The sequence below is a fragment of the Amblyraja radiata genome, chromosome 4 (genome assembly GCF_010909765.2).
Source record: "Amblyraja radiata isolate CabotCenter1 chromosome 4, sAmbRad1.1.pri, whole genome shotgun sequence".
Lineage (NCBI taxonomy): Eukaryota > Metazoa > Chordata > Chondrichthyes > Rajiformes > Rajidae > Amblyraja > Amblyraja radiata.
Genome location: NC_045959.1, coordinates 102,046,864 through 102,064,759, shown reverse-complemented (window position 1 = coordinate 102,064,759; position 17,896 = coordinate 102,046,864). Strand labels below are relative to the sequence as shown.

Below are 17,896 nucleotides of genomic sequence, written 5' to 3'. Positions count from 1 at the left end.
AACTGCAGATGCTGGTTTAAACTGAAGATAGACATAAAATGTTGGAGTAACTCTGCGGGACAGGCTGCATCTCTGGAGAGAAGGAATGGGTGATGTTTCAGCTTGAGACCCTTTTCCAGTGTCTATGGTTTTAAGTTGTTTTTTCTAACTAATTCCCATTTAATTGATTGAAATTTACAGGAGGATTTTACCGCTAGAGCAGACAAAATATATTTTAATTGTGATTTCATATAAAAACAAAATGGGGGTCCAGTGAGCATGTATTTCTTGAACTGACTCATAAATTCATAAGCGAAAGCAGAATTAGGCCATTCAGCCCATCAAGTCTACTCCGCCATTCAATCGTGGCTGATCTATCTTTCTCTCTCAACCCCATTATCCTGCTTTCTCCCCATAATCCCTGACACCCCAATCAAGAACCTGTCAATCTCAGTCTTAAAAATATCCATTGACTTGGGCCAGCACAGCCTTCTGTGGCAATGAATTCCATAGTGTCACCACTCTCTGACTAAAGAAATTCCTTCTCATCTCCTTCCTAAAGGAACGTTCTCTAATTCTGAGGTTATGACCTCTAGTCTGAAACTCTCCCACTAGTGGAAACATCCTCTCCACATCCACTCTGTCTTTCACTATTCTGTATGTTTCAATGAGGTCCCCCCCTCATTCTTCTAAACTCAGTATGGATTTGGCTTGTCCATTCGACATCATGCAAGAGTCTGCTGCCCATGTTGTCTGGTTCTAGAATCTTCCACTCCCATCTCTGGAAACATCCTCTCCACAACCAATCTATCCAGGCCTTTCACATTGCTCTGCCGTTTAGCTCACCAACTCTGCACTGGCCATTATTGCAATAATCCTGTTTTGTTCTCGCCACATCTCCACTGACTTATACCACTCACCTACACACTTGGGGTCATTAACAGCGGTCCCTAACCAAACCACCTATGGGATGTGGGGAGAAAGCAGGAACGGGTACTGATTTTGGATGATCAGCCATAATCACATTGGCGATGCTGTCTCGAAAGGCAAAATGGCCTACTCCTGCACCTATTTTCTATGTTTCGATGTCAGAGGAAACCAGAGCTCCTAGCGGAAACCCAAACTCTACTCAGACATCACCAAAGGTCAGGAATGAGTCCAGGTCATTGGATCTGTGAGGCAGCAGCTGTACTAGCTGTGCATTACTTTGTGACTGTCTTGGCATACTTATCATGACACAGAAGGAGGCCATTTTACATAGAAACATAGAAAATAAGTGCAGGAGTAGGCCATTCGGCCCTTCGAGCCTGCACCGCCATTCAATATGATCATGGCTGATCATCCAACTCAGTATCCTGTACCTGCCTTCTCTCCATACCCCCTGATCCCTTTAGCCACAAGGGCCACATCTAACTCCCTCTTAAATATAGCCAATTAACTGGCCTCAACTACCTTCTGTGGCAGAGAATTCCAGAGATTCACCACTATGTGTGAATTTTTTTTTTCTCATCTCGATCCTAAAAGATTTCCCCCTTATCCTTAAACTGTGACCCCTTGTTCTGGACTTCCCCAACATCGGGAACAATCTTCCTGCATCTAGCCTGTCTAACCCCTTAAGAATGTTGTAAGTTTCTATAAGATCCCCCCTCAATCTTCTAAATTCTAGCGAGTACAAGCCGAGTACATGTCTAGTCTATGCTGGATCGTAGACACCGTAGGTTTATGATTCAGGGGGATAAATGTAAAGATGATCTGAGGGGTAGGTATTTCCACTCAGAGGGTGGTGTTTATATTGAAGGGGCTGACAAGGGGGCTGGGAAAGATAGATCCAATCAGTCTTTGAAAGGCATTTGGACAGGTGCTTACTTGTCCGACAGCAAAGCTATCAAAGGTAGACAAAAAATGCTGGAGTAACTCGGCGGGTGAAGCAGCATCTCTGGAGAGAAGGAATGGGCGACGTTTTGGGTTGAGACCCTTCTTCATACTGAAAAGACTAGCAAACCTATCAAACCAGATAAGCATCTTGTTGTATGTTTGAACATGGTCACCACTCATTCTTCCAAACTTTCTATAAAGCTCCTCCCTGTTATTTGAAATTAGCCCATCTGTTAAATTCTGAATATTCACAGTGTCCTCCACAGTGAAGACTGATACGTAAAATCAATTCAACATATCTGCCATTTCTTTTATTTCCTGTTGTTAGTTCTCTAGAAGCTCCGCACCAACTTAGCAATTTATCCATAGATGCAAATTGCCACCGATTTCTATCAGGGGTAAAAAGCAATAGATCTCGAGGAATTAAAACATTTTTTTTTTAAACCACATATACTTCGTTGAATTTATTTCCATCTAAATCACTTGTGACTGAGGAATTCTATGCTGCTGAGCCATGCCCTCTGGTGGGTAAAACTAGTTTTAACCCAAATTTGATTTGGAGACCTTAATATGGGCCATTCTTTGGAGAGTGAACCAAAATGTCACACACGTGACCACATGGCATCACATAAAGTAATGCATTAAAACCATTCTTGTAAGAGATTAATCATATTCATTGCTATTTTCCTACCTACAAAGCTATAATGCATGTTTGCTAAAGGTATTGAACATGCTAGCTTTTCAAAATTCACAAGAGTTTGTAAGATGAAACTGAGTTATGGGGAAAAAAAAATGCTTCTGTGCGAGGCCACACACACGTGACCAGTCGTATTTAACCTCTGACCCTAAACAAACATTGTCAGCATAACATAAATATTTCGCTTGATAAGCTTCGAAAAAACAATATATCATATACAGTGGGGTGGGAGATTGCAACCTTCACATGGTCCACCCTGTTTCGACTAATGGAATCAACCCGACGTGCATAAGCAAGATCAAATAGAACAAGTTGACCTACAACTTTAGGCTGTGCACGCCATACGCAAGAAGAAGAAGAAGAAGAAGAAGAAGATATATACAGTACTAGACTAAGTGGGACCCGTTGGGTCCCATGATCACATGGGAGGGCTGGTCCCTCAACGCAATATTCCACCTCTCCACCAATTCCAATATTGGTGGCCAGTGGGGGGCTTTCTGGAGCACTGGTATGGGTGTTGTGGGCTGAAGGGACTGGTCTCCAGAGGGCTAGTATGGACATTGTGGGCCAAATGGATTCTTGGGGTGGCAGATCAGTTCCTCAAGCCTGATGTGCTGGCAGCTCACTCACGCCTGGTGGGCTGGCAGTTGACTCACGGCTATTCTTTGAAATTCTATTTCAAGCAGGGTGCAAGGCCACCAAATTCAAATCAATTTTCCTACCATTTCAAAACCACACTCACAGTTTAGTAGACATGTGTTCAGTGTTATTCACAGCTCAGACTGAGAGACGTGATCTTTTCACTTCCCCCATCTTGCAGAGACTGACTGAGGCACAACACTTCTGGGTTTTATAGTCCCTCCCCCCTCCCACCAGCAGGGGCAGCAGAGAGAATCTCAACATTTTTTAAACATTAATAACTCTTTTATTTTTCATCGATGGGAAAAATCATCTTGTCCTGCACAGCGGAGGGGGACTCTGAGTAAGATGGCCAAAAATCACAGCTGTAAATGACAGCGTTTCTTCTAAAATCATGAAACAGAAAAACAGGATGTGGTCAAGATCAGACTTTTAGTAATATAGACAGAACAATATACCTGTAATGCTTTCAGAATTAGAAGAGATGGATTCCACAATATTTTGGTCACACATGTGACTAAGAATGGGCGATATGGAGATTTTAGTTTAGTCTATTGAAGTTGGGAGGTCATGTTACAGTTACATAAGATTTTGGTGAGGCCACATTTAGAGTATTGTGTTCAGTTTTGCTCACCATGTTACAGGAAAGATGTTGTCAAGCTTGAAAGGGTTCAGAGAAAATTTAGCAGGATGTTGCCAGGACAAGAGGGACTGAGCTACAGGGAAGGATTGAGTAGGTTGGTGCGTTATTCCTTGAAGCGCAGGAGGGGTGATCTTATAGAAGTGTGCAAAATCATGAGAGGAATAGATCAGGTAAACGCACAGAATCTTCTGCCTAGCGTAGGGGAATCGAGAACCAGAAGACAGGGTTAAGGTGAGGAGGGAAAGATTTAATAGGAACTTGACGGGTAACTTTTTCACACAATGGGTGGTGGGTGTATGGAACAAGATGCTGGAGGAGGTAGTTGAGGCAGGGACTATCACGACGTTTAAATAAACATTTAGTCAGGTACATGGATGGGACAGGCTTAGAGGGATATGGGCCAAATGCAGGCAGGTGGGACTAGTGAAGATGGGACATGTTGGCCGGTGTGGGCAAGTTGGGCTGAAGGGCCTATTTTCACGCTGTAAAAGCCCTGTCCCACTGTACGAGTCCAAGAGTTCTCCCGAGTTTGCCCTGATTCGAACTCTGAGATTTACGGTAATGGCCGCTCGTCGGTACTCGGGGCTCTCGTGGACATTTTTCAACATGTTGAAAAATCTTCACGAGTCTTCCCGAGTTTACCGTGTTTCCCGAGTACCTGCCGTTAGCGTTACAAGCCGCTAAGAGACGTCCCCGAGCTCCGACGTACCCGCTACGTTCATTCTACGTGCTTACCACGAGTTAGATCTTTTACCGTGGGACAGGGCTTTAAGACTCTATGACTTTAATAACCCTATTGCTAAACCTTCTGAACTTGAAAGTCATCCCTTTCCTCACAAATATTTGAGTGTGCCTCGCTCCCATCTCTCCTCCAACTTTCTAGGCTTTTTAAAAAATCTGTCCATTCTGAAGAAAGGTCCTGACCCAAAACGTAAACTCCAGAGGCGCTACCTGACCTGCCGAGTGTCTCCAGCAGTTTGTGTCCTTTTGTGTAAACCAGCATCTGCAGTTCCTTGTTACTACTATAGGGTTTCTGCTCCATTTACACCATTCTAACCAATGTGCAAAATTACTTTGTGACCATAGCCTTATCACTGTGGCTATTATGTGGCTTAAATGTAATATTTTCCCAATATATGATAGCAGTGACGATATAATGGACATGCTCTCTTCTGCGCTGTGCAGCATTCAAAATATTTCTGCATCTAAAGTAAGGCTTTTCTTGTTTCTCTCCGCAAGTATTTGAAGTATCCCTCTACCCATTTTTCTTTAGGTGGAATTTACATGTATTATGGATGTGGTATGTATGTATATATTTAACAGTGAATTTTGCAGTGCAATTTTAAAGCTTAATTTTGCATACAAAAATATAACCGGTTAATTGTGTGTGTGTGTGTGTGTGTGTGTGTGTGTGTGTGATTTGAATGATTTTGTGCTTGCTTAATCTGGTAATGCACCCCCTCTGCCCAAAGATGTTGTGCTTCCTGGACCCATTCTATCGATTGAAGATATAAAGCAGGTTGACACTCCAGTGCAGAAGAGAAAGCAAAATCATGACGTTTAAATAATGTTGAACTATCATCAAGTCCTGTTGTGGTCATTAATGATCCAATGTCACTGTTCAAGAGCGAGTATAAAATTAACCAGTGTTCAACTTCCTCTGTACACTATGCACCATGTGGAAGCAGGCCCTTCGGCCCAATTTGCCCACACCAACCAACTACACTAGTCCCACCCGCCTGTGTTTGGCCCATATCAAGTGTACGATATTGTCCTGAAGTACAGTGTCATCTTTTTACACACCAGTAAAAATCTTAGGCACAATCATATTGAAGTATAAGGGTGTATAAAACAGTAGTTGGAAGTGCATGAATATGCCTTTATGGGAAGTGTATTTGACTAATATAACATTTTAATAAAACATTTATGTATAATTTCAGTTTTATTCAATCACAATATTCAATTTTTTCCCTTCATTATATTACTCTATTCCCTATAGTTTTTTTCCATCAAATGTATTTTTTAATATGCGATCAGGTAGGTTTTTCTTGATTTTATTCGCTTTAATCACGTCAGTTTAGCTTCTCACTTTTGCTCAAATGCTACTTAATTTTTGATTTGATTGGTTATTCAATGACACGTTATTGTCACGTGTACCTGGGTGCAGTGAAATGCTTTGTTTTGCGTGCAACGCCGGTAAAATCATGTCGCAGACGGACCACAGCGAGGCAGTACACAAGTGTCGCCACGCTTTGATGCCGACAGTTACAAAAGTTCACTGGACAGTGGCATCTACTGCCTGCCACCGTACGTGGCAGCAGCCCCCTTTTTCCTCACATCAGATTCCTTTTATGTCTAAGATGACTGTTTCCTCTCCAAAACCATTTGTGATCCGTGTCCTTTGCCACTTCGATTTTAATTTATTTTTCTGATGCCACGAGAAATGAAAACTCAATGCTAAATGAAAACTCAATGCCAGCATTTCTGTTGTTGAATTGCCACTTATGCCCCATGGCTATGGTATTTTACATCTAAAACTGCATTATTTCCTTGGGGCTTTCTGTTTCACCTGAACTATAAACCTATACAGGTGCTATAAACCTGTACAGGTGTTTGATGGAAGGTGTGTAGGAGGTGGGTGGGTGAGTAAATAGAAACGTAGGAAGGAACTGCTGGGTTTCCATCGCAGATAGACACAAAATACTGGAGTAACAGCAGGTCAGGCAGAGGATCTCGACCTGAAACCTCACCCATCCGTGTTCTCCAGAGATGCTGCCTGACCCGCTGACTAGCATTTTTTGTCTTTCTCTCAGAGTAAACGGATATCTTTGAAAACAAAAAGCAGTGGAAGTATTTGCACAAATCTCTGGATTACCCCCCAATACCACAACCACAGAGTACAGAAATAGGAAGATGGAATAGATAGCTGCTACAGCAGGGTGGGCTATAGATCCACGGGGGAGGTGGGACCCCTACATACTGGATGGATCCCCTTTGCACTGCTGGGCTCAATGCCCCAGGAAATTGCACCTGCAGTCTAGTTTAGTTTAGAGATACAGCATGGAAACAGGCCCTTCGATCCACCGAGTCTGTGTCGACCAACGATCACCCGTACGCTAGTTCATGGAATGTGGGAGAAAACCCACGCGGTCACGGGGAGGACGTACAAACTCTGTACAGACAGCGCCCGTAGTCAGGATCGAACCCGGGTCTCTGGCGCTGTAAGGCAGCAACTCTACTGCTGTGAAGCCGTGGCACTGTTGGACTTGGCTCAGGGAAATGATGGGTCTCGTCCCGAAGCGTTAACTAATCATTTCCCTCCACAGATGCTACGGACTCCAGTGCTCCTTGTGCTGTTTGCATGCTCCAAGATTTATTTATTTTTATTTTTTTAACTGCAATTTGTTCGCGTAAGGATTTTTCTAACGTCGATGCATTTTTCTGCGCAGGTTGCACGGTTCAGATCGAGCGACACAATCTGGAGTCGCACATGCTGGGGTGTGAATACCGCAGCCGTGAGTGCTCGAGTGGCTGTGGCTATGCTATTCTCAGCGCTGACGATGCACAGCACAACTGTATCGCAGAATTGAGGACGGAACTAGAATTGCTCAGGTATGTAACGGGCCACTTCACAACCTGATCTTGAGCTCTGTTTGGCTTCTCCACAACCTTGATCCTAAACTCCTGACACGAGCTGGATTTTTATAGAATGGGCATAGATTATTGGAGCTGCTGATGCCGTTTTCAATTGAAGATAGACGCAAAACGTTGGGAGTAACTCAGCGGGTCAGGCAGCATCTCTGGAGAAAAGTAATAGGTGACGTTTCAGGTCGAGACCCTCCTTCAAACTGAGACGTCTTCAGACTGTCATCTGTCTTTGACACTAATGACGGTCACAAATACAAACACAAACATACACAGAAAAACAAACAAATAATAATAGTACTAAAAAAAGACAAAATCAATGCCCCGCCCCCCCAAGTCTATGTAGTTCAGAGCTTATTTGGAGGTTGTAGAATTGAATAGCCTGTTGGCTGTAGGGAAGAAGCAGCTCCTGAACCTGGATGGTACAGTTTTCAGGCTCCTATATCTTCTTTCCAATGGAAGGCTTGAAATGAGAGAAGTGTGGGTCTCTGATGATGCTGGCTGCCTTTTTGAGGCAGCGACTCCTGTAGGTCCCTCCGATGGTGGGGAGGTCAGTACCCGTGCTGGACCGGGCAGCATTCACCACTTTGTGCAATCATCTTTGCTCCTGGGCGTTGGAGTAGCTGAAAATCATCATTTTTCTTTGCAGTATTTCTGTGAGTGATTTGCAGCTGGTGACAAGTTGCTGTATAGTTTGATAAGGTCTTGTGTGAACAAAGTTTTATAACCTTATATATTAAAATATACATCCTCTTTACAAAATCGTGATCAGCGCATTCCTTATAAATTTGTGCCGATATTTACAATGGGAAACATATGCATAAAGTTATCATGCTGTAAATGTATATTCAATACAGAGCAATGCTCTTGTCTTGGTTTTCCCAATTCTTCTGCTTCAAGGCCCTGTCCCACCGTACGAAGTAATTCAAGAGTTCTCCCGTGTTTCCCCCGATTCGAACTCGGAGAATGTCCGTAGCGGGTCCGTAGGAGTCCGTGGATGTCTCGTAGCGGCTCGTACGAGTAAAAAGTAACCATTTTTTTCATCACGAGTATTTTTTTTACTCGTGGACATTTTTCATGGTGTTGAAAAAACGTCACGAGTTTACTGGATTTCCCGAGTACCTACCGTTACTCGTACGAGCCGCTACGGGACATCCACGAACTCCTACGGACCCGCTACGGACCTTCTCCGAGTTCAAATCAGGGGAAAACTCGGGAGAACTCTTGAATTACCTCGTACAGTGGGACGGGCCCTTCAGCTCCAAGAAACTCCTGTGTCCTTACCAATTCTACTTCACTGGTGTCCTAGTACATGTGGCACAGAACTACATAAAGGAATATTATATGAAATTTATATTGGGCAACAGTGCAGTTGTTAGAGCTGCTGCCTCACAGCGCCAGAGACCCGGTTCAATCCTGATCTCAGATGCTGCCTGTGTGGAGTTTGCACGTTCTCCCTGGGACCATGTGGGTTTCCATCCGGGTGCTCCGGCCTCCTCCCACATCTTAAAGACGTGCGGGTTTGCAGGTTAATTAGCCCCCGGTAAATTGCCCTTGGTGTCGGGAGTGGATGAGAAAGTGGGATATCATAGAACTAGTGTAGACTCGGTGGGCCGACGGGCCTGATTCCCTGCTGCATCTCTAAAACTAAAACAAACTAAGTAATGTGCATTAAAGGTGTATGACCTTTAGCTGCTGATTGCATTCTGTCCTCTTGTGCTGTTTTTGCGGAAGTTGTTTTTTATTCTTCATTGCCTGAAGGAAACATTTGTCCCTGAATTTTCACGTAAAGTCTCTTGGAAGAACAAGAGAAGTTGACCAACCGAGGTACGTTATTTATCTCGGCCTAATGTATGTAAATTGTAGTTTGATATCAGATGAACAAGTTTTATGCACAAAGAGTGCAGACGGAAGAATGTTGTATAAATGTTAATCCTAAGCCTTCGTCATCAAGAGCCAACTAAGATGGGTCGGCCATGTTGTTCGGGTGGAAGACGAGCGTCTACCAAAGCAAACCTTCTACTCCCAGCTTAAAGAAGGCAAGCGCTAAAGAGGCGGACAAACGGAGAGATTCAACGACGCCTTAAAAGCCAGCGTGAAGAAATGTGAAATTGACAATTGGGAAACCAATGCCAAGGACAGGAAACTGGCGAAACCATCATCCAAGAAGGAACAGCGACCTTTGAAGCCAAGAGATGCGCAGAATTGGAAGAAAAGAGAAGAAAACGGAGAGAGAGGCAGCAACAATCAAAGCCCGATCTGCCATCTGGAATTACCTGTCCTGAATGCTGAAGAACTTTCAAAGCCAGGATTGGACTCATAAGCCACCTGAGAGTCCATAAAAACAACAGAACGTAGACCATCATCCTCGACCGCGAGGGATAGCCACGACGATGATGAATGTCACAGTCATACAGTATGGAAACGGCCCTTCGGCCCAACTTGCCCGTGCCGACCAACACACCACATGCCTTCTTTTGGCCCATATCCCTCCTAACCATGTACCTAACTAAATGTTTCTTAAACACTGCGATAATACCTGTTAATGGTTTACAATTTCTAGCTGGTTTTAAAGTTTTAGGATATTCTAACGTCTGCTAATGAGATTAGCCAGAAGATATTGACATAACCCACCAACTTGGAAATTGGCAAAATGTAATGTGAAAATCTTTCCGTTCGACTTTTGAATTGAAGGACAACAATGTTCATCTTATTGGTGGAAATGAATGATGCCGTACCAACAGAGCAAATTACAGGTTTTACAGACTGTAGATGATGCAATGCATAGAAAGGGTTCTCAATTTATCATCTGCTATCGAGGTCTGAAAGGGATTTTTTGGAAGGACTCCACTGAAGATGTGTACACAGCTTGGAAACATTCACACAAAAGGTGGTGGGTGTATGGAACAAGCTGTCCCAACAGTTAAGAAACAGTTAGACAGGTACATGGATAGGACAGGTTTGGAGGGACATGGACCACACGCAGGCAGGTGGGACTAGTGTAGCTGGGGCATGTTGGGCCGAAGGGCCTGTTTCCACGTTGTATCACTCTACGATGGAGATCTACATTAATGATATCTGAAATCAGTCAAAACTTGATGGAAAGGAGAATTTTAAAACTTTGACCGCCGGCCTGCGGCCTACACCAGCCTGAAGCCGCGGTCTCTGGTTGGGAAGAGCCGATCCTGGACTCACCTTGACTTTGACTTTGTCCCTTACCATCTGGACGCCCGCAGCAACGGCTGTGGAGGGTGGAGGTCCCGACCACGGGGGAAAATGGAGGAGGACTGGCCAAGCTCTGTGCCTTCCACCACAGTGATGAATGCTGTGGTGGATGTTTGTGTAAAATTTTAATGTGGTTGTGTTCTTTATTATTGTACCGCTGCTGGCAACCCAAATACCACCGACCTTGGTTGTGTGGCAATAAAATTATTTCTTCTTCTTCTTCTTAAAAATTGGAGAAAAATAAATACGGTTTGGTAAAATAAATCTTAACATTTTCTCCCATTTTTTTAACGTATGAAAGGTCTGAAATGATTTGTAAAGTGGAAGAATTAAGACATGAAATGGAATCCCGTTTAGATTCTCAAAGACGGCACATGGTCCAGAAAGAGAGCTTCTTGCAAAATGAAATCGAGGAGCTTAAAGTTAGTACGTTTACTTATGGGAGTTTTACGGAACTAAATATATACATGTGATTATCTATGCCTTGAAAATGCACGGCAGAATATCCTAACAATACTTGCGTAGAACACAAAGTGCTGGAGTAACTCAGCGGGTCAGGCAGCATCTCTGGCAAACAGATAGGCTAACATTTTAGGTCGGGATACTACTTCAGACAATATTTGGATTAACAAAGGCATCTTCTTTATAGGGCTCCAGTGACCATCGACACAGCCACCACAATAGCCTGTGTGCCTTATTCCAAACTGCAGTGCTAAATTAGCATGTGTTTAAGAAGGAACTGCAGATGCTGGAAAATCGAAGGTACACAAAAATGCTGGAGAAACTCAGCGGGTGCAGCAGCATCTATGGAGCGAAGGAAATAGGGAGGGGGGGGGGGGGGGGGGGGGGGGCGGGGAGAAGAAAGGAAAAAGGAGGAGGAGGTGCCCGAGGGCTGAGGGAGAGAGGGGAGGAGACAGCAAGGGCTAACAGAATTGGGAGAATTCAATGTTCATGAACATTCTCCCAATTCCGATGTGGACAGCTTGATTGTAATCATGGTCAGTCTTTTAGCTGGGTCAGCACGCAAGAATAAACCTTTCACTGTACCTTGGGACAGGTGACTATAATAAACAAGACTATCTGGGTGTCTTTCTGCAGTCCTGCTGGAATTGCAAAGTTCATCCATTGAGTTGCTCATGAACATTTTGAATGTGTTGATATTAACCTGCCCAGAAAATATTCTTCCTTTCATCGTGATTTTTTTTTTTTAAGCATTTAACTTTATGGAAAAATTCCTTTGCTCCATAGATACTGCCTCGCCCGCTGAGTTTCTCCAGCATTTTAGCCTTCCTTTTTACTTTTTTAAAATAACTTTGGGGAGGTGGGGAAGGGTGGGGTGGTGGGAAACTGTTGGATTAATGTCCATTATAAGAATGCCTCATGTAGTTGCAGACCTTCCTATAATAATCACAGGGTCATGCAGCTCAGAAACAGACCCTGTGGCCCCACCTGCCCACGTTGATCATGTTTAGAACTGAGCTGGTCAGATTTGTTTGCATTCGACCCACACCCCCACTGAACCTTTCCTATTCATGCACCTGACTAAATGTCTTTCAAATGTCTCTATTGTATTCTCCTCCACAATTCCCTCTGTTAGCTTGTTCCATATTGGCACCACCATCCGCATGAAGAAATTGCCCCTCAGTTCTATTCTAAATCTTGTCGTCGTCCCCCCCCTAGTTTTTACTCTTTTACCCTAAGGTCACCATAATGGGCCTGTCCCACTTAGGCGACTTTTTAGGCGACTGCAGGAGACTTTGCAGTCGCCACATGTTCGCGGGTGGTTGCCGGGGAGTCGCCTTCATGGTCGTGAGGAGTTCCCGCATTCTGGGAACTAGTCGCGGCCTCGTTATGGGCGCTGATAATTTTTCAACATGTCGAAAAATTAGTGGCGGCTAGAATGAAGTCGCCATGGAGAGTAGCGAGAATTCTCGTGCCGTAGGTGGGTCACAAGGAAGTCCTGGTGGGTTGCCAGGAGGTTGAAGGTTCTCGTAGGTTGTAGCCGGTGCTGACCGATGAATTTCATTGGCTCATTGGGGAAAAAAAAAGGTAAGCAGTAAGTAGTTTTCAGAACCAAGGATAACCGACCGGTAATGTTAAATGTCCGCCGAGCTTCACAGCCGTGTATCTCTGGCTTCTTAAAAGTTGCCTCCACTCCTTCTCCCCCCGCTCTCCCCCTCTTTTAAAGGACTTACCGTACACTGTGCTTTAGCTGTCTTATTTACAGCGGCAACTTTCCTGTGTGTCTGTATCACGTTTTAGACAACGTTCCCCCTGGCTCCCGCCTTTGCTCTCTCTCTCCCCCTCCCTCTCCCCCCCTCTCTGCCCTCCCCTCTCCCCCCTCTCTCTCCCCCCTCCCTCTCTCCCCTCTCTCCCTCTCCCCTCTCTCTTCTCCCTTCTCCCCCCTCCCCCCCACCACCTGTGCCACAATGTTCCCCCATATTTACTAAGATACAAATGGTTATTTGATGTTTTTATTTTTACGTTGTTTATCTCATCCTTCTAAACTCCAGAGCGTACAAGCCCAGCCGCTCCATTCTCTCAGGATATGACAGTCCCGCCATCCCGGGAATTAACCTTGTAAACCTACGCTGTACTATCCGACACACCAGGGACAATTTACAATCCTTACCCAAGTCAATTAACCTACAAACCTGTAGGTCTTTGGAGTGGGGGAGAAATACTGGAGCACCTGGGGAAAACCCACGCAGGTCATGGGGAGAACGTACAAACTCCGTACAGCCAGCGCCCGTAGTCATGCTCGAACCCAGGTCTCTGGCGCTGCAAGGCAGCAACTCTACCGCTGCGCCACTGTATCCCCCAATTTTTTTCAAAGTAAGATACAAAATTGTATTTGCCTCAGTTGGGTATTTGATGTTTTTATTTTTACATTTTAATAATTGTGTCAAGTATTAAATTTCAGGGTGCGATTTGTGCTTTCAGAGCCAGATGTCACGCGTGATGTCGGAGGTACAGACTCTGGTGTCAGAAGAGAGGAAGCATCGGCAGGAACTAGAGCAGGCAGAGCTGGAGAAAAGAGAACTGGTGGAGCTGCTGAAGAGCATGCACAAAGACGGCAGGCTTTCCAGCGGAGAAGGAAGTAGCAAAAGAAACACCTGCACCAGGCCCCTCAACATCAAAAGGAAAACCTAAAGCGGTCACAGCTTTCTGAGAAACTAGGCGACGGAATTAGTGGAAGGAAGCAGCTCCCTCATTCTTCTTGCAAATGAGTTCATTCTTACTTTCTGCCTCACCCCCACGAGGATAGAACATTTGAGTAGTAATAGACAATAGGTGCAGGAGTAGAGCCAGCACCGCCATTCCCTGTGATCATCCACAATCAGTACGCCGTTCCTGCCTTCTCCCCATATCCCTTGACTCCGCCATCTCTAAGAGCTCCATCTAACTCTCTTGAAAGCATAAGTAATGGTAAAATGTAGGCACGTGGCTTTTGGTGACAAAGCTATTCTGTAAACAGGAATTTGGCCTTAGTACTTGATCAGAGGAGTCATTTCAATCACTCAAGTGCCTGTTCTGCACTGACCTTATGCTCCTTTTAAGGAGAATTTGTAAAACTGTTGCTCGAGTGTCACGTGTTCCTTGAAGGATAAACCCTAATTAAAGTCAGAGTATTAATACATCTCACATGTTGGCTTTTTGTATGCTTCTGTTTGTGAATGGTAAGGGGCCTGTCCTACTTGGGCTATTATTTTAGGCGACTAGGCTGTCACCACATGGTGGCCGAGATGTTGCCTGTACGGTCGGGAGTCCTCGCCCAAAGAGTTGTAGCATTTTTCTGGCCACCGCTGGATTTTGAAATGTTCAACCATTTTTGGCAGCAGTCGGTGACAGTGGGTTTGACGCCAATGAGCGTAGCTTGACTTCTCCTGACGTAGGTTGTCGGCGGTTCTGACTTTGGTGAATTCTATTGGCGACTACCTACGTCAACCGGCGACTGAATTGTCTTATGTTGTCGTAGCTTGTCGCGGGTGGATGTCCTAATGGGTTGTCAACAGCTTGCCGTATAGCTTGACGTCAACTAGGTGGTAGGTTGTTGTAGCTTGTCGCAGGGGGGGGTCCAGTCGTCGTTTTTTCAGCCACATACTATGACAGTCGCCGAAAAAAATCGCCTAAGGCCCTTAACACAATACAGCTCCAAAGGACTGTTCTTACAATGTAATACACAAGTTTCAATCTCTGGAAAATCAACAGATGAAAAACTCCAAACATCCTGTATGAAATCTTATTCAGAGATTCTAAAGGAGCTGTATAATTAATTCTCTAGATAAAATAAGGTAACTGACTGGGATGTATTCTAAGAATGGAGTCTGTAAAGTAGGAAGTTCCGTGTATTCCACCCAAGATGTGTAGGAAGGAACTGCAGATGCTGGTTTACACTGAAGAGAGACACACAATGATGGAGTAACTCAGCGGGACAGGCAGCATCTCTGGAGAGAAGGAATGGGTGACGTTTCAGGTCGAGACCCTTCTGCAGACTCTACAGCAGTCTGAAGAAGGGTCTCGACCCAAAACGCCAGCCATTCCTTCTATCCAGAGATGGTGCCTGTCCAGCTAAGTTACGCCAGCATTTTGCATCCATCTTCTGCCCAAGATATACTTAAATAAAAAGGAGTTTCATAGGAACCTCTTTCATTCAATGTGCATGATCTCATCAACTACAAAACACATCTTTTTGATCGATTTTATTAAAATTTCAATACCGTTATAAAAGAACAACATCTTCCAAATTTATTCAACAAAAATATCCACTTCTTTGAACTAAGTCTCACAGCCAGAAGTTACTGGCGTCAAAAATTGGTCCTTCAGTGCCACATATCCTACTACAGAATCTCTCTCAACTTCATCGTCTTGAGGGGAAAAACATTTAATTGTTCATTGATAAAGAGAATGTGCAACAAAAAAAAAATTCCATTTAACGGGTAAACGATCGCACGTGTCTTCCCCTTCCGCTGTTTCCTCCGCCAAACTTTCCTCTCGAGCCGCCTCCTCCCCAGGACGGCCCCGCTCCTCGACCCCTCGATGTACGATCACGGGGACTCTGCCGATATCCTGAATCAACGAGAACAGAAATATTCATCAAACATTTTATTAAAACAGGAAGTAATAGGGGACAGCGTGGGTTTTGTCCGGGTGCTCCAGTTCCCTCCCACACTCGAAAGACGTAAGTTTTTGGCTTTGGAAAAATTATTGGTGTGTGCGTATGTGTGTGTGTGATAGTGCTAGTCGGCGTGGGCCAAAGGACCCCGTTTCCACCCTGTATCTCTAAACTAAAGTAGAAAGACTTTTGCTGCAAAAAAGCAAATTGCAAGTTCATGCTTGTAACATTCCACTGATGTAATTACATTAAAAAAATTGTTGACCATTTTGACACTTGTTTTTTTTTTTAAATACAGTATTTCCCGACAATGAAGACGCTATTTTTTTCCCAAAAATAAGGCACGAAAATTTACCTGTGTCTTGGAGGCCGAAGGTTAGGTTGTTAGCCAAGAAAGATCGACTTGGCTATCCCTCAGTACAGCAACATCAAGAACGATGTTGCTGTACTGAAGGATAGCCAAGTCCATCCCTCATTGCTGGCAGCTGATGGGAAGCGGCTGTAAAAGGACAGCGTCGCTGGGGGGGGGGGGGAAAGAAAAAGTTCCTTTCACAGCGTGTGGGGAGTCTGGCGCAGGTCAGCATGGGCAGGAGCGGTGAGAAGGAGGGAGTCGGGGATCATGCCACTCACTCATCGCTGCCGCAGTGCTCCAGGTGCGGAGCCACCGCATTGTGCCCGGGGAGGGAAGTAGCTTGGGTGGTTGCGAGCGGCCGCCGTTCCTTAAATTCCGACTGCCGCTGGGAGCAGGGCATGGCCTCACTTGCTGCGCTGGGTGACACTGCACGGCATTCATTGCCCAGTCCGTGTCTTTCAATGTAGACCAGACAGTGAGGGGACCAGCTCAATATCATAGAGCGGAGTGGGTCAGCGGGCGATGAATAACAGGACAACGGGCGGTGGAGCATACTCGTGTCAGCGCAAGTAACCTCAATTGGTCCCTTGATCGCGCTGACACAGGAGTAAGCTCCACTGACCGTTGTCCTGTTATCCATCATCCACTGACCCGATCTTGAGCTGGTCCCTCAATGTCCGGTCTACATTGAAAGACACAGCAGTGAAAGCCAGGCAGTGTCACCCAGCTCAGCAAGTGAGGCCATGTCCTGCTCCCGGCGGCAGTCGGTGGCTCCATGCCCGGAATGCGGCGGCAGCGGTGAGTGAGTTGCTGCCATGATCCCCGACCCCCTCCTTCTCAACGCTCCTGTCCGTGCTGACCCCGGGCCAGACTCCCCACCCGCTGTGAAAGGAACTCTACCCCCAATTGGTCCCTTGAACTAGTATTGTCATTCAATAAGATCACAACTGATACAACTTGTGCTCCTGTTTTTCCCACCATCTCTCCACCTGCCGTCACCCTCCACCCATTCAGCCATTCAGAATGGAGGAGATCTGGAAGCCTTGGACAAATTGAATGGTTACTTTTTTTATTTTTTTGAGTGTGAGAAATTCTATGTCCTGCCAGCCTTTTTTTTAATTTAGCAACTCAAAATGGAGGTGCGTCTTCGACACAGGTGCATCTTCGACGCAGGTGCATCTTCATTGCCGGGAAATACGGAGTATCTTTCAACTCAATATAAATTATATCAACTGTGTGCAACTCCTATTTGGCCTCGATACAGTGATTTTTATTTCTTGATCTATTAATGTGAAAAGTATACATTTTCTTAAAGTAGGGACTTGAATGTGGAAAAACAGCGTCAGATTTCTGCCTTTGCTATTGTACCTGCAGATGGCTGTCTGGATGGGGGAGCTTTGTTAAAGTTGCTTTGGCCACCTCGATTTTCATTGTACGTCACGCGGGGGCTGTTCTGGGCACTCCAGCTCGAGCCGCGACCTCCCTCACGACGGCTATAATTTCCTACAGTAGAGAGAGAAAAAAAAGCAGCTGGTCAAAGCACATTACCAGAAGTGACCAAGTAACACAATGCATTAGGAGGACACAAATTAACAGCTGAAAAGAGCTGCCTGGATATCGAACGCAAAATATTTTGTAATGAGTATATATATATATATACCTTCACCATGCAATCATTAAACACAGAACATAGCAGAGCTCTTCCCAAGGTGTGGGGAAATGGCA

At 44.9% G+C, this 17,896-nt stretch overlaps 2 protein-coding genes across 12 annotated transcripts in view; one reads left to right on the top strand and one right to left on the bottom strand.

Annotated features, from left to right (window-relative positions):
- Positions 1 to 17,896, top strand: part of LOC116972429 (RING finger protein 151-like) — a 44,933-nt gene that overhangs the window by 14,855 nt on the left and 12,182 nt on the right. For 4 of the 6 annotated variants that reach the window (XM_033020108.1, XM_033020105.1, XM_033020109.1 and 1 more), the window contains exons 4-7: positions 5,107 to 5,133; positions 7,283 to 7,445; positions 11,005 to 11,125; positions 13,647 to 14,008. In XM_033020108.1, coding sequence (XP_032875999.1) covers positions 5,107 to 5,133; positions 7,283 to 7,445; positions 11,005 to 11,125; positions 13,647 to 13,856 — 521 coding nt within the window. In that variant the 3' untranslated portion in view covers positions 13,857 to 14,008. Of the gene's footprint in view, positions 1 to 5,106; positions 5,134 to 7,282; positions 7,446 to 11,004; positions 11,126 to 13,646; positions 14,009 to 17,896 lie in introns of those variants that run through there. The other 2 variants (XR_004411802.1, XM_033020106.1) reach the window with 2 other exon arrangements.
- The window catches only part of virma (vir like m6A methyltransferase associated), a 64,827-nt gene continuing 62,322 nt past the window's right edge, over positions 15,392 to 17,896 (bottom strand). For all 6 annotated transcript variants that reach the window (XM_033020098.1, XM_033020092.1, XM_033020097.1 and 3 more), the window contains 2 exons: positions 17,540 to 17,674; positions 15,392 to 15,773 (listed from right to left, as the gene is read on the bottom strand). In XM_033020098.1, coding sequence (XP_032875989.1) covers positions 15,637 to 15,773; positions 17,540 to 17,674 — 272 coding nt within the window. In that variant the 3' untranslated portion in view covers positions 15,392 to 15,636. The remainder of the gene's footprint in view (positions 15,774 to 17,539; positions 17,675 to 17,896) is intronic.